General features: G+C 52.9%; 1 protein-coding gene across 7 annotated transcripts in view; it reads left to right on the top strand.

Annotated features, from left to right (window-relative positions):
* Positions 1–21,689, top strand: part of LIG1 (DNA ligase 1) — a 37,066-nt gene that overhangs the window by 7,884 nt on the left and 7,493 nt on the right. For 3 of the 7 annotated variants that reach the window (XM_064489466.1, XM_031458992.2, XM_031458995.2), the window contains exons 3-19: positions 1,391–1,477; positions 3,762–3,897; positions 4,591–4,723; positions 7,366–7,461; positions 9,149–9,259; positions 9,936–10,055; positions 10,273–10,348; positions 11,921–12,001; positions 12,285–12,341; positions 15,044–15,216; positions 15,656–15,822; positions 16,239–16,315; positions 17,024–17,115; positions 17,274–17,373; positions 18,312–18,397; positions 18,955–19,070; positions 20,180–20,275. In XM_064489466.1, the coding sequence (XP_064345536.1) occupies positions 1,391–1,477; positions 3,762–3,897; positions 4,591–4,723; positions 7,366–7,461; positions 9,149–9,259; positions 9,936–10,055; positions 10,273–10,348; positions 11,921–12,001; positions 12,285–12,341; positions 15,044–15,216; positions 15,656–15,822; positions 16,239–16,315; positions 17,024–17,115; positions 17,274–17,373; positions 18,312–18,397; positions 18,955–19,070; positions 20,180–20,275 (1,804 nt within the window). Of the gene's footprint in view, positions 1–1,390; positions 1,478–3,761; positions 3,898–4,590; positions 4,724–7,365; positions 7,462–9,148; positions 9,260–9,877; positions 10,056–10,272; positions 10,349–11,920; positions 12,002–12,284; positions 12,342–15,043; positions 15,217–15,655; positions 15,823–16,238; positions 16,316–17,023; positions 17,116–17,273; positions 17,374–18,311; positions 18,398–18,954; positions 19,071–20,179; positions 20,276–21,689 lie in introns of those variants that run through there. The other 4 variants (XM_031458993.2, XM_064489465.1, XM_064489467.1 and 1 more) reach the window with 3 other exon arrangements.

Here is a 21,689-nt window from a genome sequence, read left to right as displayed (position 1 = left end):
GGAGTGGGGTAGGATAGTGACTGAAATTTTTAGTCGCTACGTTCAGAAATGCTAACTCAGTGTTTCTCAGTCAGGGGCAGTTTTGCCCCCCAGGGAATGTTTTGGGTTGTCACAACTTGGGGAGGAGGGGTTCTTCATTAGCCTCTGGTGGGTAAAGGCCAGGCGGGCTGCTCAGCATCCTGCAAAGCACAGGAGAGCCCCATCAGCAAAGAACTGTCTGGCTGGAGATGCCCTGGGTGGGAAACCCTGCACTAACCCAAGCTGGCTTCAGGAAAAACAGAAAAGGAATCCCTCAGCTCCTGGAGTTAGGGGAAACCTGGAGTTAGGGGGCAGATCCAGTTGTCCCAACTTTGTCCCTGGGAATCTTTCTCCATCGTTCGGCTCCGCTTTCTTCGATGTTGTATCGCTCTGTTGGGCCCCCTTCCCTGAGCTTGTGGCAGCGTAGGGTCAGCAGTCCTAGTGGAAAGAGGTGGTCTCTCTCCCTACTGTCCCAACAAGATCTAGAGTCAAGTTTTGTTGGCCCCTCTCAGACTGCATGCCAGTCCCTGAACCAGCCACTGACCCCCGGGGATGCAGTGCCTTGACTGGCCAGGCCTGGGGCATGTGCCCGGCCTGGTTGTGGGGGAGAGGGCAGCCTCAAGCAGACCACAGGGACTGAGAGAATTTAGGGGAAGGCGTGTCCCAAGAGGAACGTGGAGGGCTGTTCCCAGGAGGGAATGGGTCCTAGACAGATCCGGACGAGGACGTCACCCCAGAGACCTGGGAGCTGGTGGCTCACACAGATCCCAGGCTGCGTTTTTCTCAGGTGATGAGAAATCTGGGGACAGTCTCTCCTGGGGTGATAGCACTTTTGATTGCTTTCTGTCACCTTGCTGGATTATATCTGATTTTTTAAAGAGAAAGTAAACTCTTAATGTTGGAGTTATTTCAGATGCACAGAGAAGCTGTAAAGATACCTGTCTTTTCCAGAACACTTAGCACCTCCGGACATTTTATATTTAGCTACTTGCTTAATATTTGCCTCCCCCACCAGTGTCGGCCCCTCGAGGGCAGGGGCTTTATGTGTCTGGGTCGCTGCCGGGCCCCTCGGTTCCCGGGACAGGCCCTGGCACGTAGTGAGTGCATAGCTAATACTTGTGGAGTGGACACTGGGGTGTGTCATCTCTCAGGTGGCAGGTGAGTTGGGAAAGACAAATAAGTGGAATGTTGCCTCTCTATCTGAGCCTCAGTTTCCCTATCGGTAGAAGGGGGTTCTTTGAAATCTTGTGTTGCCTGCTGGGATGTTTCTTGTGTTTCTGTGGGCGTGGAAATCTGTAGAATGTGGCACCTGTGGGAGAGGTTATTGGTACTGTTATAATTCCTGTTTTTGCCCCCTTTTCTGCTCCTCCAGGTCATTTTTCCAGCCCAAGAAAGAAGGCAAAGTGAAGAAGCCAGAGGAGACATCCAACAGCACCAGAGAAACAGAGTCCCCTCCAAAGTACGTTCTGGGCCTGGGTGTGGGGAGTCTGTTCCTTTATCAGTCAGGACTCTCTTGCCTGCAAGAGTTATAATCCCAACTAGGGATGTATCGGGGCCCCACAGGGAAATTTTTGACTCCAGTAACTTGGAAGGTCAAAGGTGGGTTCAGCTTCAGGCACAGCTGGATCCAGGGCCTCAGAGTTGTCTTCAGGGCTCTGTCCTGGTGTCTTGACTTCATTCTGGAGCAGACTTTCCCCATGAAGCAGAGAACCTGCCATTGGCTGCGTCCAAGTGGAAGAGAACAATGTTCTCTCCTCCAGCATCTTTGTCACAGGTTCTCAGGAAGACCCTGTCCCTGGACCAGTCAGCTTTCCAGACCGTGCACTCAAGGTAGATTCCGCTCACATCCCCAGTCTGGGGCCCTGGGCAAGTACCTTCACTTCCGGGCCCCAGCTTCCTCATGGGTAACAGAGTATCACGATCTCTATCAGGCTTTCTGTGTGGATTTGACGCATTAACACACTAACAACTTAGAGAACAGTGCCTGCTTCACCAAAGACGCTCAGTAAGCGCTAAGAATCACGTCATAATTTCTCAATACTCTTGATTTTTCTATCGGCTCCTTTTGCATTTACATTGCTATCTATACACGCTTTGGTTATTTTATTTTCTGTGGAATATTTTAGTTTCTTGAAAAATAGAGATCATACGTGTATGTTGTTTCTCGACTTGCTTTCTTCAGCAACAGTATGACTTAGAGATTTTTTTTCCCACTCGTGAGCACAGAGGGCCATCTGATCCCTTTCACTTTCTGCTTTGTGTTCCATTTTATGGGTGTACTGCAGAAATTATTTAGCATTCCCCTACTGATGGATATTTAGGTTGTTTCCAATTTTGGGCTGAAACAATCCACTCTGCAGTAAATAGTCTAATGTGTGATTCCTTGGGCCCACATGCAGATAGTTTTTCCAAGCACAGATACCCCTAGGCGGACGCACACATGGTAATTTTTCATTCGTCAACTCAGAGAAGTGGGTAAAGTAAAAACTTTGAAGTCCTTTCAGAATTCACTCCCCAGAGGAACTGCTATTGCCAATTTGAGTCATATCTTTCCATACCCTTTTTATATGCATTTAAACATACATGCACCTAACAGAGTTATCAACATAGTAGGTGCTCAGTAAATATTTGTCCCACATTTGTATATTGGATAGCAGGGACTCTTATTTTGATCACTGTTATATCTCAAGGAGCTGGTACAGGCCTGTCATCTAACAGATAATAATATACACCTTTAATTTATTTTTAAATAAGAAAAGCAGGATTGTTGTGTATGCAAGTTGCAGGTATATGCTGGCAAACATTCATGCACTTTTTATGTTCATGGAGTCCTACTGTACAGATTCATTTTTTCAACAAATAACTACTGAGTATCTCCTGTGTGCCCGGTACTGTTCTAGACCCTGTGGGGTTAGCAGTAAAATCAACAGCCACTCCTCTCGGAGATTTGACAGCCTGCTTGCTTTCCCCACAGAAAACATCTCAGAGCCAAGTGCTTCCTATAAACCCACTTTATTCTTTTTGATGATATTCTGTAACATGCTTGTGCCATCATTGACCTGTAAGGAGTGGTCTGTGTACACCTTGGTCTCTGTCCAGACCGCGAGCTCTGAGTGCAGAAAGCAGTAGGAATCAGCTGTATTCTCAGCCCCTTAAGAGACCTCTACCAGCGTGCACGTCACACTTTATTTTGACGGTGGCCTGTGTCACTGGCAGCCTCCCCCGACTTTCCTCCTCTCATGCTCTTATCTGCATCATCCAAGCAAGTCAGAGTACCAGGGGTCAGACAGCAGTGAGGACAGGCAGTCAGGAACAGGTGGCATGCCTCAGTCGGAACGCTTACATCCTGTTGGTCTGAACTCATCACGTGTCCGTACCTAACTGCAGGAGTGGCTGGGAATTGTAGTCCCTAGCTGAGTGGCCATGGACCTAGCTAAAACTCAAGGGGATTATATGACCAAGTGAAAGAAAGCAGGTCACTAGGTGGATGTCGGAGGACAGTCTCTGCCCTAAGTAAGGACATCACCTTCTCAGCATTGCCCACCACAGCGTGGGCACAGGGGAGACCTCCAGAGATGTGGGAGGGATGGATGACTAAGTGTATGCTGAGGAGGCCCCTGGAAAATGTTCGTTGAATGCTTGAAAGGCAAGGAGGGGAATGAAACGTAACGAAGAGGCTGGAGTGTTCTGGGCAGGGTCCCCACTCTGCCTGCCGGAAAAAATCCATTTTTCTCGCCTTCCAGGGCGGCTCTGAAAGAGCGGAATAGAATGGTGCCTGAGGGCGACTCTCCAGTGAAGAGGCCGGGGAGGAAGGTGGCCCGGGTCCTGGGCAGCGAGGGGGAGGAGGAGGAGGAAGCCCCCTCGCCCCTCAAAGGCCAGGTAAGCAGCCTGCCCATTTTTATCAGAAGAAACCGTCATTCCCACTGGGCTTTGGAACTGAGGGCAGCAGCTGCTCAGGAGAACTGGAGATAGCGCTCCAGAAGGTGGAAGAGCTGAGGGGTTGTGCGTGGTCCACACGCTCCTAACTCCGCCTCGGCCAGGATCAGCCAGGCTGCTTCTATACTGTTGCTTGTCGTCCCTAGACTTCCTTGTCCAAGTGAATGCCCACATTCAACCAGTGGGAAGACCTGGGCACCCCACTTGCCCTTAACTGAATGTTATTTGAACCAAGGGAAGTGTACATTATCTCCCCTTACATTGCATCATGTAGACCTAGGGCTCCTGGCCACACCTACCTGCAAGGCACCCTGGGAAGTGTAGTCCTCAGGCTTCTGACCACACCCAGCTGCAAGGCACCCTGGGAAATGTAGTTTTTAGTTGGGCCATATCATGCCTAGCTAAAAATCAAAGATTCTGTTACTTTAGAAAAAGAATTGTTGTTGGGGTCCATGATAGGGACATCTGGGACTATGACACTGTGCAGGTGGGTAGAGTGATGGCGCAGGTAAGAGGGGATGAGGCCTGAACTGGGGCTGAGTCCCTCTGTAGTCTCAAGTGTTTGGAAGATGACTTAGCTGAGTGCTCCCTCCTTCGTCCCCTCACTCAAGAATTGCTCTTTCTCACCCCTTCCAGAAGCCTGCACCAGACTCTCCACAGAACTCCCCTCCCCATCCTGTCACACTTCCCAAGAGCCCTTCCCTCTCCAACACCTCTCCAGCAGTCCTCTCCCCGCCGGCGATCCCGGCGATCCCAAAGCGTCGCACAGGTAATGACCTCCCAGCCCTGCCCCTTCAGTTGCCTGACTTTGTCCGCCCTTGGGTTTCTGTGTCATCCGGCCACCCTCACGACAGCTCTGAGCTTAGTGTTGTGGTAAAGAGCACGGCTCCACCATCCACTGGCGGTGTGACCTGGGGCAAAGGACTTACCTTCTCTGAGCTTTATCTGTAAAACAGATGATAATTACAGCACCTACCACATAGAAGTGCGGGGAGGATTAAAAGTGAACACGTGTGAAGTGCTTGGCACTGGGCTTGGCCCATAGTGAGGGTTCTGTAAATGTCTGTTGTTTTAATTGTGATTATGTGCGGTGATGGAATTCACTGTGGGAGCACAGGGGAGGGGTCATGACTCGAGGGGGACTTCTAGAAGAGAGCTTAGCCCAGCTGAGCCCTGAAGGACAAAAACAGGGACCGAGAAGGGAAGAGTTCCAGGCAGGGGGAGTGCGAGTTGAGAAAGCCCTTCGGGGCTGCAAGTGGGTTGGTGTGCTGGTCCTCAGAGCACAGGGTTGGGGACAGCCAGCCGTGAGACTGGAGAAGGTCTGTGAAAGCCAGCCTGAGGAGGGGTGTCTCTGTGCCCAGGGAGCTCGGGGAGATTTTGTAGAGGCTCAGAGCGACCCCCAGGTGATGCAGGGTGATGTGGCCCGCTGAGCCCCTGAACCGTGTTGGGTGTGACTGAGGAACTGAATTTGTAATGCTGTCTCATTTAAATTTGAAAGCAATGCTGGATTCTGTTATTAGAGACTTCCAAGTACATTTGAAACAACTTGGATAAGTGAATCTCCCTTTTCATGGTAAATTCTATGAACTCTAAATGCAGATGGAGTAATTCTGATGAAAATTGAGCCCCTAGTTGAGATGTCCTTGTAAGTGCATCAGATTTTGAATACTTAGCATAAAAAAAGAATGTTAATAACTTCTTTTAATGTTCAAAACATGTTGGAGTCATAATATTTTGGATATATTGGGTTGGGGAAACTGTATTATGAAAACTAAGCTCACTTGGTTTTTTCCCTTTTTCTCAATGTAGCTACTAGGAAGTTTAAGACGACGTAGGTGGCTCGCCCTGTATTTCCATGGGGTGGGGCTGGTGTGAGAAGTAATAGTGGTAATACCAGGCGCGGGCGGAGCTCAGGGTTGAGCCAGCCCGCAGGAGGTGATGTTGGGGCTGAGTCGTGGAAGATGGCTTAGGGTTGGCTGCATTAAGAAAGGGCAGCTGGGAAGTGTTGCAGCCGAGAAGGACACGTGCAAATGCCTCGGGGTGCACTGTGCAGAGGCCTCAGGGAGGGAACAGCGCGGCACGTCGCGGAACCCCATCACCTCAGTGTTCTGGAGAATCAAGCGCGATTTGAGGAGTAGGGAGCGTTTGTGGGTAGTGTGTGGGAGACACGAGGCAGAGAGGGCAGCAGGCACCAGCTCCCAAGGGGCCTGGCGTGCGGGGCTGCGCCTGGGTCTTGTCCTGGGGGAGCTGGGAGCCCTGGGAGGGCTGCAAGCTGGCAGGGCCACTGCGGGAGAGGTGGTCATAACGGGATAGCGGAGCGGCTCAGGCCCTGCCGGCAGCTCAGGGCCGACACTGAGCTTGGCCCTGGGAGGGGGCGGTGTCAGGGAATTCCTTTTAGAGGCAGTGACATCTGACCCTTGTCTCAGAAGGCCACTGAACAGCGGGTGTGAAGACGCAGAGGTGTGACATGGCCTGGAGTGTTTGGGAACAACAGCAGCTGAGCGATACTGGGGAATAAAGGGGACTGTCGTGTGGGAAGATCACAGGGTTCGGTGGGGAGAGGTCGGAGGGGACAGGGTGGCTAGCAAGTGAATTCATCCTGGAGTGCGGTGGGAGGAGGGGAGGGCTGGGGCCTGCCGCGGCTGGCAGAAGGTGGCTCGGGGGCCTTGTGCAGGAGCCACTGGGGTCCGGGAGACCAGGGAGAAGGTGAGAGATGATGAAAATGATGACAGCCGCCTCTTAGTGCGTTCCTCACCGTGTGTCAGTAGCTTGGTTTGGCGTCTTCTAGAAGCAGGCCCTGAAGCTCTGAAACAAGAATTCAAGTGTGAGCCGTCTCTTTGGGAAGTGCAGAGAGCACAGACAGGGAGGGACTCCGGGATGGAGAGGCAGCTGTGAGCATCTGGAGCTCAGTGGGTGAAGAGGCTTTTGGCCTCAGCGTTGTCCACGCAGGCGCGAAGAGCCGGGGTGTTGTTACCCCGACTCCATAAGTCACTAGCTGAGGGCCCCTCCCAGGGCCTTGATTCCCTGCCACTTCTGGACTTCCAAGGATCCAGAAAAGCTGTCTGGGTCCCACAGAGATGGTAAGACCCTAGGGATGCAGGCAGGGCACCGGGCGCATCTGCTGGAGTCTGGTCCTGGGCCAAGCATGGTCCATCGTGGTATAGCATTGTTCCCTTGGTAGGATTGTGCCCATCCTGCAGATAAGGGAGGGTGAGGCACGGAGAGATTAAGGACACACAGCCAGGGAGCAGCGAAGCCTGAAGGACGAGGCCTGTGCTGGGGCAGTGGCTGCAGGCAGGCAAGGGGGACAGGGGCCTAGGGCCTTCTTGGGGGCCCCATCATCACGGAGTCTGAGCTCACTGGGGCCGGTGGGCCAGTGAATAGGTCACACTGAGCCCTTCACCTTCCCAGCCCGGAAGCAGGTTCCTAAACGGACATTTCTGGAAGTCCTGGAAGAGCAGAGCAAGGACAGGGTCACAGAAGCCAAGAAGAAGAAGGAGGACAAAGGTGAGGCATGGGGGGTAGAGGGGGAGGGAGGGAAACAGAGACACTGGGGCAGGGGTCCTGGAAGGATGGGGGCCTGTCTAAGAGGACAGAGTGTGAGGACCCCACTGATTTGATGCCTCTGTCCAAGAATCCACACTTGTCCACCAGAGTCCCACACCCCAACATGGGGATTTTTGTTAGCAAAGCTTTTTGGAGTATATTCGTTTGGCCATCTTCCTTCAGTGTTAATGCATACACAGTTTCCTGGTTTTCTCTTCTATTTTTATGTTTATTGTATGGAAAACACTTTCCTTTACATGGTTTGTTTTTATTGTAAATTTTACCAGAAAGCAGAGAGGTTCCCAACCTTCCAGTGCCCTTTGTGTCTTAGTGATTTTTTTCATGGTGCCCCAAGGCCAGTGCCTTCACCGTTCCATTTATTAAGTTACGTCCAAACAACCATTTATGTTCTAGCAACTTGGGCATTTGAGAAAATAATACACATACATGGAAAGCAAAAACGCTGTTTGATCTCATTCTTAAATAATCACAATTACTTACTAATAGGATGTCACCTGGGCACTGCACAGTTTCTCAAACTTTGGAATCCAGTTGAGAACTGCCACGCTCACTTCCTGCTCTGTGTTGATTTTTGTGCACTGCTTGGTTTTTTATCACGCCGAGTACCCAGCTTTGCAGAAAGATAGTGTTAGGAATTGCAAAGAAAAGTGATCTAATTGTGATTAGACTACCTGAAGCTAGTTCATATGGTGTCCAACAGATGTCACTGGCCTCCCTTGAAAATGTCAGATATCCTGCTGTGTCCCCGTGGCTTCCCTGAATCTTGGTGCACGCGGGGAAGCACAGCCAGGAAGTCCCAAGCCGCTGATCATCTAGGCCTGCATGAGATCAGAAGGCTTGTAGCCTTTGCCACTGTTGGTTTGTGTGTGTGTTTAATAAAAGGTCCTTATTAGGCTCCTCTTTCCCAAGGAAGATTTGAATTTGGTGGAGATCTGATTTCCTGTTGGCCATTTTCAATCAGTAACAAATTTTAGGGGGAGGATATAGCTCAGTGGTAGAGTGCACGCCTAGTGTGCACGAGGTCCTGGGTTCAATCCCCAGTGCCTCCATTAAAAAATAAATAAATAAACCTACTTACCCCCCCCAATAAACTAGTTAATTAAAAAATTTTTAAATAACCCCATTTTAAAAAGTAATAATAATAAATAATCACCTCTCCCCCCAAAAAACATTTGGTACAAATTTTACTGTCAATCGTGCAGTTTTAGCTATTGTCTGTATCTGGGGGCGTGGTGGTGGGTGGTTTCTTTCTACGAAGGCAGATTTTTTTTCTTAAGTTAGTTGATGCAGTTTTTATTATTACTTAATAATAGCTTTAAAAAAAAGCTTTATGTTTATCTCTAAGAAGTTTCTCATTTGCATACTGAACCCCTTCCAAGTCTATTTCGCGGTGAATCATTCTGAAATAATGGTTTATAAGGGAGGACTGGCCCTCTCTATTTCCTAGCTGTATGGGCGAACACTGGGGTTGGTCACCCCAGAGGAGCCCAGGAGCGGGCTCTTACCCCCCTGTCACTTTACAGTCCAATCAGCCCAGTGCAAAACAAATGGGATCAGTGCCTTGGGAATTGAAATGCCCTTGAGGGGTCATAGTGACTTCCTGCCGTCTGACTTTTTTGCCTGTCAGCAGAACTAGAGACCCCATCAGAAAGCCTCACGGAGCCTGAAGTGGGCAAAAAGGAGGAGGCAGATGCGAAGGAGCAGCCCACGACGCCCCCCAGACCCCGAGAGACCCCCGGTGAGTTTCTGATGCTCATCTTCCCACAGCCCCATCTCTCTGGTTTTGAGGTCGGAGGTCTTTGGAAGACAGGGAATTTAAGTAAGACCTAGATGAGCTAAGCTTTAAATAAGATTCTCAAATGTGTTGTTTAAATGCAAATTCTAGGGAAATCATAGGTTCTGTTACTGTGACTGTTTTTATTGTTGTGGTCCTCCCACAGAATGTATTTTCCAGATATCATGGGCACTCAGTGTTATTAACTGAGCAGTGGTTTTTTTAAGTTAGAAAGCCAGGCTGAGGAGTAAGATCTTGGAGGCTGGGCCTACCCTCACGGGCCAGAGAACAACCCACGTAGTCCCGGCGTCCAGAGACTCCCGTGGTGGAAAGAACGCAGTGGGGGCACCTTCAGGATGCAGAATCCTATCTGACGTTCTGCATCTGCAGGAGCAGCGGGAACCTTTCCTTCTTACAGTGCTTACAGGGCCAGTATTTCTTTTTACCACTATCCATCAGTCTCCAGTGTCAGGCCAGATGCTAGAATTCCGTTGGTTAGCACTGAAGCATCGGGCCCAAGAGGCTCAAAGCCAACACTGTGGAAAGGAAAAGGGCAGAGTTGGTGATGTTTTCCATCTGTAGGTCAGAATGACGGGGATTAAAAAAGAAAAGTCTCAGGGTCTGACCCCTCCTGCTTTAGAAGCCGAGCCCCTGACAGAAAGTGTTTGCAAGCCTGAGATGGCAACGAAGCAGGGACCACAGGAGGACGGCCAGACACAGCCTCCCCGCCCAGCTGCCAAGACACTCAGCAGTTTCTTCTGTGAGTTTCTCCTCCTCACTCCGGGTAGCATGGGGGGGGGGTCTTCGTCCAGAGACAGGAATCCCTCCTGCCCTCCGGCAGGTGAGAAAGTCTGACTGGCCTCTCCTGCCATGTCGCCATCTCCCCGAGCACTGGGGTGATGCTGGCTGGGGAGGGGTCAGCAGGTGGGGGCTATCAGAAGGAGGAAGGACCCACAGTTTCCTGGCTTCATTCCCAGCCCCCCGAAAGCCGGCAGTCAAAAAGGAAGCTGAAGAAGAGGGACCTGGCTCTGTAAGAAAGGAGGCAGCCAAGGGGTGAGTCAGTATCTGCTGCCCAGCAGAGAGGACAGTGGATTGAAAAGAGTAACGCTCTGGGTCCAGGATTTCCTGATCTGGTTGTAGGTGGGCCTCCGAAACAGGCAGACAAACACCACCAGTTCTTTCAGCTTCGCAATTTCCTCATCAAGAGTTAATTATTCCAATCATAATGTTTCAGGGATTCTTTTTTTTTTTATTATTATTGAGATACAGTCAGTTTACAGTGTTGTGTCAATTTCTGGCTTACAACACAATGTCATACATGGATATACATATATTCATTTCCATATTCTTTTTCACCATAAGCTACTACAAGATATTGAATATATTTCCCTGTGCTATACAGTATAAACTTGTTTATCTATTTTATATTTACCAGTTAGTATCTGCAAATTTTGAACTCCCAGTTTATCCCTTCCCACCCGCCTACCCCCTGGCAAGCACAAGTCTGTATTCTGTGTCTGTGAGTCTGTTCCTGTTTTATATATAAGTTCATTTGTCTTTTTTTTTTTTTTAATTCCACATATGAGTGATATCATATGGTATTTTTCTTTCTCTTTCTGGCTTACTTACTTAGAATGATATTCTCCAGGGACATCCATGTTGCTGCAAATGAAATAATTTCATCATTTTTATGGCTGAGTAGTATTCCATTGTATAAATATACCACAACTTCATTATCCAGTCATCTGTCGGTGGACATTTAGGTTGTGTCCATGTCTTGGCTGTCGTAAATAGTGCTGCTGTGAACACTGGGGTGCAGGTGTCTTATTGAATTAGGTTTCCATCTGGATACATGCCCAGGAGTGGAATTGCTGGGTCATATGGTAGGTCTATTTTTAGTCTTTTGAGGATTCTCCACACTTTTCTACAGTGGCTGCACCAAACTGCATTCCCACCAGCAGTGCAGGAGGGTTCCCTTTTCTTCACAGCCTCTCCAGCATTTGTCATTTGTGGGCTTTTGAATGATAGCCATTCTGGTGTGAGGTGATACCTCATTGTAGTTTTGATTTGCATTTCTCTGATAATTAGTGATATTGAGCATTTTTTTCATATACCTGTTGGCCATTTGCATGTCTTCCTTGGAGAATTGCTTGTTTAGGTCTTCAGGGATTCTTAACATCAGTTTTGCCCCCTAGTTGAGACCTGACTAGTGAGATTACTGTGAGTGGCACACTTTAGCACGAGGCTGCACTAGGAGTGGTGCCCTCGCCTGGAATGCTCTTCTCTCTGATGCCCTGTGCCCTCCCTCACGTCACTCTGCCCAAACGCCTCCTCTCCGGTCTTCCCCAGCCACCCTCTGAAGTAGCATGTACCATCCCACTTTCTTCCTCTACTTGGCTTTGTTTTGTTCTCTGAAATATTTTTTAATACCTGAAATTATTGCTTTGCTTTTGTTTTGTTGGTTTGTTTTCCCTGACTCTCCACCAGCTTGTGAGCTCCAGGTTAGCAAATTATTTTCCTTCACTAGGACCTGGCACTTAGTAAGTGCTCAATAAATGTTAGCTGGAGGAATGACTTCTCATTGACCTCGGCATCTCCCCTGTAATATCCCTGTTCCCTCCACAGACACCTGGACCCACCCAGCTACAACCCGGCCAAGAACAACTACCATCCCATTGAAGATGCCTGCTGGCAGCCGGGCCAGAAGTGAGGCTTCTTCCTCCCCAGATTGTCCTCCTTCAGCCCCTGTCACTGCAGGAGGCCCTCCACTGGTGGCCGCAGGGGGAGGAAACTGTCCAATCTCTGCCTTCCGTGTTTTGGGACACTGTGGGCAGCACTGGAGGGCACAGAGAGGAAACCCTGGGCAGTGGGCAGCAGAGTTGCAGATGTGCTCTGGGGGACCAGTAAGGCTGTCCCCAGGGAGGTGTGGGGAGGCAGGAGGGGCCGCATGCGTGTGCACACCACTCTTGTGTCTCTTTTCCTCCCCAAGGGTCCCTTACCTGGCCGTGGCCCGGACCTTTGAGAAGATCGAGGAGGTTTCTGCTCGGTAATTAACCAAGCCTGCCTGGCATGGGCGGGAGGGGTGGGGACTCCGGCTCTGTCCCTCTGCTGGTCCCTGTGCCTCCAGCTGCTTAACCCTTCTGACCTCTCTTCCCTCGCACCCTCACCCTCACCCTCACCCTCACGCCAAGATCACAGACCACAGGCACACAGGAGCAGCCACGGGCCCTGTGGAGGCCCAGGCTCGGAGGGACCATGCCATCATTTCTGCCTCATTTGTTAGTCAGAGCAAGGCGTGAGGGTGAGCCTAGATTCTGGGGATGGGAAAACAGCGTCCACCTCCTGATGGCGGAAACTTAATCTACCCTAAGAAATCAGAAGTGGCCACAGCCTTGCTGACCTTTCTCAGCCTGTGTGAAGAAGTCCAGGTCTTGTTTGTAGCGAGAACTCCACTCCCAGTGGGGCTCTGGGCTGGCCCGGACCTGGTCTTCCCCCTCCCACCCCATCCCCAGGCTTTTCTCCTTTTCCCCCCCGCCCCCACTCCCCCTGTGTATTTAGTTGATGTCAGTGTTATTATGGGGTCTGCCTCTTCTGCTCCTACTGTTACTGTTTTCAGAGCTCTCTTCACTTTACTTTAAGCAGATCTCAGCTTGTTTGAACTGCTTGCTGCTGTCCCTTCATTTTCGCTTCTCCAACATTTAGACTATTCCTGACACCTTGTTCTTGCAAATGTGTGTCTTGGTAAATGTGGAGTAACCTCATCTGGGGCGTAAACCCCACCACGGAATCGCAGGGCACCAGGGGCGCAGGAAGGGCCTTGGATGCCAGGCTGAGGGGCTCACAAGGGCTGCGGAGTGAGGTCCCATGAGCCAAAGCCTTGCCCTGGGGTTCCGACAGGTGTGGGAGTGGGCCCCACTCTGCTGCTTCCTGGCTGTGTGACAGCGGGTAGGCGACCTAATCTCTCTGAGCTGTGGTCTCTCACTAGTAAGGTCTTGATTATCTGTCTCAAGGTTGCCGTGAGAACTGTGAAGTGAAAAAGTGACATGGTGTGGCATTTAGTTTCAGAAGAGACTGTCCAAAATCCCTTAGCTCAGGAGAACTGCGGGAGACTGTTCAAACCCCATCATCTGAAATAAGAGGGTTTAAAATTTTTTTAAACTCTATGGAAATAATTTTAGACTTACAGGAAAAGTGCAGAAATAGTACAGTGTCCCCATCCACCCTGACCTGCTTCCTCTCGTGTTCACATCTTACATCAGCATAGGAGACAGACCAAAACCAGGACATTAACGTCAGTACAGTCGTCCCTCTGTGTCCATGGGGAATTGAGTCTAGAACCCCCCTGCGGATGCCAAAGTCTGGGGGTGCTCAAGTCCCCTGCATAAAGTGGCAGGGTACAGCTGGCCCTCCATGTCGGCCGGCCGTCCATGCTCGTCAGGAATCTATAGACCGTTTGGATTTTGCTAGCTTCTCTGCGTGCAAGGCCAGGATCCACTGAGCTTAGCCGTCCCACCTCTCATCTCCTTCCTCCCCGACAGTTCCTCTGTCTTTATCCTTCCTCACCTCGACACTTGTGAGGAGTCCAGCAATTTCGTAGAATGTCTCTTGTTTAGCTTTGCTGTTTCTTCAGGAGGCGATGCGTCTTCCGTCGGGAGGTGCTTTCTCACAGCCTCCTTTCAGAGCTCGTGCCCCTGGGTGACACGGCTCTGGGACCATCGTCCAGGCATCTCCATCGCCCGTTTGCCTAGTTTCCCTCTGTGAGTTTCCCAGGCGTCTTGTTGGAGTGCGCTTTGAGTCTCTGCAAGGACTCTGTTTCTCCTCAAGCTCTCGCCCACTAATTCTGGCCTCTGAGTGAGTGTCCTAGGACTGCCGAACCAAATGACCGCAGACCCGGTGGCTTCCAACAGCAGGAGTGTGTCTTCTGTATTTTATAAGGACTCAAATCAAACTCAAGGCCCACCCTAATCCAGGATGATCTCGCCTTGGTCTTACCTGAATTACACCCGCCGAGACCTTGTTTCCAGTTAAGGCCCCCCTCTGAGTTCCTGTGTGGACGTGAGTGGGCATGCTGTTCCGTCCACCGCAGCATCCGGTGCCGGGTCTTCCCCGTCACGGTTAAGTCCGTGGTGATCCTGTGTTTCTCACATCGCTTCTGCCTTTGTTAACAGGACTTCGTAAGAAACACAGAGCTTGTCTTTTCAGTGAGACCCTCCGAGTTTGCCAACAGTAAACCCAGACGTTTCCACAGTTGCTGTGACACAGACAGAAATATTCTATTTTTTTAGAGGCAGCACAGCTTGGGAGCTGGGAGCCCAGGTCCTCGAGCAGACGGGCTCGGTTTGGTACTTACGAGCTCTATGACCTTGGGCAAGTTACATAGTCTTGCTGTGCCTCAGTTTCTTCATCTGTGAAATGGAATAATAATACCTGCCTTGGGGAGCTTTGAGAATTCAGGGAGTTAGGGAATGCTGCCGAGGGCTTAAAACCCGCGCCTGGAAAATGATCCGTCCGCATCGGCGGTTATTTCTCTGTAGATGATGGTCACTGGGTCACTGTCTTCATCATGGCTTCGCCAGGTGGAGTTCCTCTCCCTCCAACGGTCTGTGATTGTGTCTCTGCTCAGTCACACACCCGGTCTGGTCCTGAGCCTTTTCCTGTCTCTTTTCCAGATTCCTTTTATCCCCCCACTCCCCCTGACCTTGACCCGGAAATGCAGGGTGGTCTCACCCCCATCCCTCTCCTCACTAGGCTCCGCATGGTGGAGACACTGAGCAACTTGCTGCGCTCCGTGGTGGCCCTGTCACCTCCAGACCTCCTCCCCGTCCTCTACCTCAGCCTCAACCGCCTGGGGCCGCCCCAGCAGGGCCTGGAGCTGGGCATTGGTGACGGTATCCTTCTCAAGGCAGTGGCTCAGGCCACAGGTGAGACATGGGCTGTGGTGGAAGGCCAACAAGAGGGGAGCTTGAAGGAGGAGGGAGAGAGGCCAGGAGCATCTGGGAGATGACGGAGCGGCGCAGGGAAGAGGGGTGTTGGAGAGCCTGATGGGACAGACTGACTGGCAGGGTGCCGGCAGAGAGCATGACTGGGGACACTGAGACTGAGGTCACAGGGAAAGATGCTGTAGGCAAAGAGCAGGGCAGGGGGCTGGGAGGGAAGGTGAGGGCTTATGGAGGTAGCAGAGGTCCTAGAGGATGTCATCCGGTAGCGCGTCAGGAACTGGGCTCGCCAGGAGCGTGCACGCGGCCCAGATCTTGGGGAGATGATCTCGCAGAAGAGATCTCGGGGAGATGCGCGGCCACACCCCTCCTCGTCCTCAGCACCTGCACTCTCTGCTCCCCACCCCCACCCCCGAACCCCCAGGTCGGCAGCTGGAGTCGGTCCGGGCCGAGGCCACAGAGAAGGGCGACGTGGGGCTGGTGGCCGAGAGCAGCCGCAGCATGCAGAGACTCATGCTGCCCCCGCCTGCCCTGACCGCCGCCGGTGTCTTCGCCAAGTTCCGGGACATCGCCCAGCTGGCCGGCAATGCAGTGAGTGGGACAGGGCAGCTCACCCCATGCCCCAGACCCTCCGCTCTTCACCCAGGGGGCCTGAAGCCCAGCGAGTGGCAAGAAGGCTTCTTTCTGGTTAGACTGCTGAGAGCTGGATCGTGTCAGCCCTGCTTGTGTGATCAGAGCTGCCTTTCCTGCCGCTCTCAAAATTGCAGGAACCCCCCCTGAGATTCCAGCCCCGATCTAGTGCCTGCCAGGTGTTAGGACCCCATAAGTACGTGCTGATAAAGCTGCGGAGGGAGGCAGGGAGGAGAGTGAGCTTGTTACTGCAGCGTGAAATGAGAGGCAGGTATCCCAAGGGTGGCAGCTCCCCTGGCAGTGTGGCCAGCAGGGTGGTGTGGCCCCTCCCCTGCCTTCACCCCCAGGCGCTGACTGCCGGTCCTCTCTCTCTTTAGTCCACAACCAAGAAGATGGACATCATCAAAGGCCTCTTTGTTGCCTGCCGCCACTCAGAAGCTCGGTTCATCGCCAGGTGAGTGTGTGGGCCGGTGAGGAGAGCTGAAGGCAGGGAGGGACTGGCAGCCGGATCACCGCCAGTGCCCTGACCACCGTTGATGAGAACAGCGGGGGCGAGAAGCCCAGGCCCCGAGGGGGCGGGATGGGAACATAGGTTTCCTTTCATGGATCAGCTCCCTTCCTCAGTAGTGCAGTCCGGGAAAGGGTCTGGGGCTCACGGGTGAAGAGAGCCGAGATGGATTAGTGATGTCTGCCTTGGCCCGAGTAGGGGCAGCAAGCACGGAGCCAAGTGGTTGCCATGACAGTGAGAGAGGCACAGGGAGGTTACCCCTCCTGCCCACAGTCACTGGACAGGTTCTGGACCATCACGCTCAGGCACCCCTGGGACAGGCCATGTTCCAGTTCCAGGCTCGGCTCTGCCCTGCCTCACCTTCCCCGAGCTGCACTGCTTTCTCAGGGCAGCTGAGGGGAGAGGTGGAGATGCTGGTAAGGCCCCCAGTTCTGCCCACAGGCCCTGCCGGTGGTCATCGCTGTTACTGACCAGCCTTAGTTTCCCCTGTTCAGTGGTGCTGTGTGATCTCAGATCCCTTCAGGATCTGAAAGTTGTTCTAGTTTTGAGGGGAGGGTCGAGATGGGGGAGACTGGGGGAGGCAGGAGCAAGGGGTGGAGGGCACGAGGGTCCAGGGCCGACCAGCCCGCTCCCCGTCGCCTGCTATCTCCCCAGAGCCCTGAGTGGACGCCTGCGCCTCGGACTGGCAGAGCAGTCAGTGCTGGCCGCCCTCGCCCAGGCCGTGAGCCTCACACCCCCTGGCCAAGGTGAGCCCCTGTGGCCGGTCCCCAAAGTGGTTCCCACCTCCCGCTGCCACTCCAGGCTCCTCTGCCCTGAGGAACTTGTCCATGGCAGCCACTACCTACTGTGGACCCTGGGGGAGCTGGGCCCGTCCCAAAGCCTCTTCCTTTGGGCCTTGTCTTAGAATTCCCCCCGGCCGTGGTGGATGCTGGGAAGGGCAAGACAGCAGAGGCCAGAAAGACGTGGCTGGAGGAGCAAGGCATGATCCTGAAACAGACGTTCTGGTGAGACCCGAGCGTGGGCAGAGCCACGGGGGTGGTGGGTGGGGATCGAGGGGTCAGGGGTGATGTGGGAGGGGCCGCAAGCATTCTTGACCAGTGTTGGGCTGGTAAGAGAGCACGGGGTGGGGATCCAGACAAGATGGGTGCTGCACACGGGGAAGTGGAGCAGTGAAGGGATGGTGACACAGGGACAGGGAGAGGCAGAGGTGCTGGCAGCGGAGGAGAGCAGACAGCATCAGGAGGTTTCCAGGTTCCAGACAGGACTGCATGTGTGGAAAGGCCATGGGACCCAGAAAGGCTGGTGACCGACCACACAGTGAGAGGTCGTGAGAATCACAGAGAGGGCATTTGTGGAGTGACAGGGAGGGCTCCGGAGAGAGCCCAGGGCCTGTGACAGCGGGACGGTGACTGCCCAGAGAGACTGTCGGAGGCAGGAGGGCTGATGAGCAGCTCCACAAAGGCCCATGGGGCACCTCTCCAGGCTGCACCCACTGTGCTGGGCACACAAGGCCAAGGGGAACAGCCCCACGGAGCCCCTGGGGCCAGGGCGGCCTTAACTCTACCCCTGCGTGGGGACCGACAGACTAGCGCTCTCAGGCCTGCCCCAGACCAGTGAAACCAGGATCTCTGGAGGTGGAGGCTGGCCTTGAAGAAACACTTTTTCTGTCACGTCCTTGAGTGGTTCTGACGTGTAGTCCAGATGGGGAATCACTGGTCTCATGATGACAGGTGGCGGGTGATGGCAGGCCCAGATCGAGGGAGACGGAGCCAGAGTGATGTGTAGTGACACTGAGGGAGGACGGTGACAGAGACAGGGTGACAGAGGGAGTGGGAGATAGGCAGCAGGCCCCAGGACGAGGTGACAGGCAGAAGTGGATCTTGCAGCCAGGGAGCAGAGTTCCAGAAAGACCCCTCCCTCCTTATTCTTGCTCCCACCCCAGCGAGGTGCCAGATCTGGACCGGATCGTCCCTGTGCTGCTGGCACATGGCCTGGAGCAGCTGCCGGAGCACTGCAGGCTGAGCCCAGGTACGCGCCCCCTCGGGCCCCTCCGGAGCCTGACCACAGCCTCGCTGGGGGCCAGCCCGCCTCCAGGCTCCTCCTGCTCAAAGAACACCCCTCTGAGAAGCCGGAGAGTCCTCTCCTCCCAAATCGAGTCCTGTTCCCAGACTGAAAGCCGTTCTTTTTCTCCTCGGAGTTTCCCCTTCCATGTTAGAGCTGCCAGGACAAAGACGCCCCAGAAGGCAGTGGGTCAGGCCAGACACAATGTCTTTCTTTTGTCCCTTAGAGTCCAGAGGGAGGCAGGCAGCCTGGGAGGGTATGTGCTCGGGCCCAGGCATCACCCACCCAACTTCCATCTGCCTCACCATTTCATCCCCCCGAGGTTGTCACCCTGATGTGCGTGGTCAGAGACAGCCAGTGTTTCTGTTCTAGTTTTTGAGAAGAGGGAAAAGGGGGTGGCCAGGTTCCTTGTGATGACATGACCCAAGCGTTGCACGTGTCACTCCTGTGTGTAATTAGCAGTCTTCACCCCCCCCGCAACTCTGCCCCCATATAACGGAACCCACTCTCTCCTCCCCTCCCAGGGATCCCCCTGAAACCAATGTTGGCCCACCCCACCCGGGGCGTCGGCGAGGTCCTGAAACGCTTCGAGGAGGCAGCTTTCACCTGCGAGTACAAATACGATGGACAGAGGGCTCAGGTAAGGCGGGGGACGTGTCCCTTCAGCAGAAAGGGAAGCACCCTGGAGCAGGGGAGGGGGTCCCTCAGATCCCAGCTCAAGGCCAGCCTCTGCTCTGACTGCCCGTCTGACCTTGCCCATCTCTTGAGGCTTTAGTTCCCACCTCCTTGCAGTGGTGTGGTCATAGCGGCCTGACTGGCTTCTCTGAAAATTGATTTTTCTTGATAACATCGTCCAAATCCTGACCCACAGCAGCGGGCGCTCAAGAAATATGGGTTGCACTGGTGTCCTGTTGGTGGGTGTGTTCATGATAACTGGTGCTGGTGTGACCCTCAGTGCGGGAGACATGTCTGGTCTGATCCAGTTGGGTGCTTCTGGTGGCTCTTCTGTCCTGGCTGGGAGGGTGAGTGGGCACCTCTGTGTTCATCGCCTAGTGGTGGGCGCCCCACTGTGGTGCTTTGAGGCAGTAACACGTAGTGGATTTGAGAGACACGGCATCATAGATGGATCTTTGAAATAGCCCTGAAAAAAAATAAACCAAATGATTTACAGTGGTGACAACGAATTAAAATATATGCATATTTGAAGTCACGTGTCTACATTGTACACACACAACTGTCTCTCGTGATCATTATGTGTAAGTAGAGGGAAGGGTAATCAGTGGTAGAGCACGTGCTCAGCACATACCAGCTTCTGCGTTCAATCCCCAGGACCTTGTTAAAAAAATTAATACATGTGTATGTATGTATATACATGTAGGATGGCATATAGATGCTCAAAGACTGTGACCAAATGTATTAAAACAAATAAATTAAAATCATAGAAACCAAAATGATATTTACAGCATAACAACATTGAGACAAATCAAAATACACACTCACAGCAGAGCAGCCGTGCTTGCAGGGGGAGAAGGGCAGGTCAGAGATGAGGAAGAGGGGGCAGGGGCTTCCGGAAACAGGTGGGAGATGTTGTTTGAACCGAGGGGATAATTCACTCAGGTCTCTGCCCCAGTCCTTCCTCCAGAACTCTTGGAACCTTCTGCCAGTGAAAAGGGGGGTCAAGAAGAGAAAAGAGGGGACCTCAGGGACAGACTGGGCTCTGAGCTCCTCTCTCCTCCCCCGCTGCCACAGATCCACCTTCTGGAAGGTGGGGAGGTGAGGATCTTCAGCAGGAATCAGGAGGACAACACAGGAAGGTACCCCGACGTCATCAGCCGCGTCCCAAAGGTGGGTGTCTGCCGTGGCTTTGACTTGGGTGGGGCTGCAGAGAACTGAGGCTGGGCCGGGCCAGCTCGGCGCAGCCAGGCGCTCACTGGGAGGAGGGCGGAGTGCGTTTGGCTGCAGATGACAGAACACCTGCAGGTGTTCTTCTTCCTCAAAGAAATCTGGAGGCAGGTGGCCCGAGGCTGGCTCTGCTGAGGCTGATGTTCCCCCAAACCCAGCTTGGTTCTCCGTCCCCTGCTGTCCTTGGCTGGCTGCCTTTTCATCCTCGTGCTTGTCCCCTATAGTCTCCAAGTGGCTGCCACGCTTCCTAACAGACAGCCAGCAAAGGGGTTCCGGCTTCTTTTCCCTCCCGCAAGGAAAGTTAACGCTTTTCTATATACCTCTCACCGCCCCTGGCCAACTCCAGCTTGGGGTCCCTGTCCAGCACTGGGTGCCACGGCCACCCCGGTGCAGCAGATGCCGGGAGAGCCTCACTCTGACAGGGAGAAGGTCTGGGACGAGGGCGGAGGGGTCAGCCTGCAGATCAGCCCCACAGCCTAAGTAGGGCCGGGCTTCAAGGAGCCCTGGAGCTGGGGGCGTCTCTGCTACTGAGGGGGGTCTCAGGCCTGTTTCAGGAGTCCTCAGCCAAAGAGCAGTTCTCCTCGCCTACCCCTAACTGAATGAGAAACCAGCTCTTTCCTTGAGCAGCAAGGACAAGGGTACCGCACAGCACAGGCGTTAGTGGGGCTCCTGTTTTAAATCCCTTTTATTAAGACGTAGCTTCCATAAATGGCTCTGACTTTAAGTGTTGAGTTTTCACAGGTTCATACACCCATGTCATCAACATAGAAAACATTTCAGTATTTCCCTTGCTCCGAAATGTTTCCTCGTGCCCCTTGCCAGGCACCCCCTCTCCCCACCCCCACCCTCATCTCCCAGAGGCAGCGACCACGGATCCGCTTTGTCATTGGGACAGGTTAGTTTTCCTGTGCTAGAGCTTCCTGTGGGTGGCATCACACAGTACAGGCTCTTTAGTATCTGGCTTCTTTCACTCATTCATTCACCAAGTGTTCATTGGACATCTGCTCTGTGCTGAGCCCTGTGCTGGAGGCTGGGGGTTTAACCGAGACAGCGGGACAGGCAGGTCTCATTGGAGTCCTGCTGTTGCCTTTCTAAGTATATGTGGAGATTGGGCTCTAAAAAAAACATCCAGCGTTCTATGAGCCTTTACAAGAATCAAGCTCAACTGAGGCTTGATGTCAGGAAAGCAGGGTGGTCACCTTGCGTAGCCCCAGGAGGCAGTATGAATGGTGCCACTGGAGCTGGACAGCAGTGTTCCTTTGAGGGAAAGGAAGTCTTCACAGTGGAGGTGAGGGAAAGGGACAGGCATGCTAGAGTAAATGGCATGTGTAAAGGTCCTGTGGTTGAAGGGGGGCAC

This window comes from Camelus dromedarius, chromosome 9 (assembly GCF_036321535.1).
Source record: "Camelus dromedarius isolate mCamDro1 chromosome 9, mCamDro1.pat, whole genome shotgun sequence".
NCBI lineage: Eukaryota > Metazoa > Chordata > Mammalia > Artiodactyla > Camelidae > Camelus > Camelus dromedarius.
This window is presented reverse-complemented; position numbering and strand designations above follow the sequence as displayed.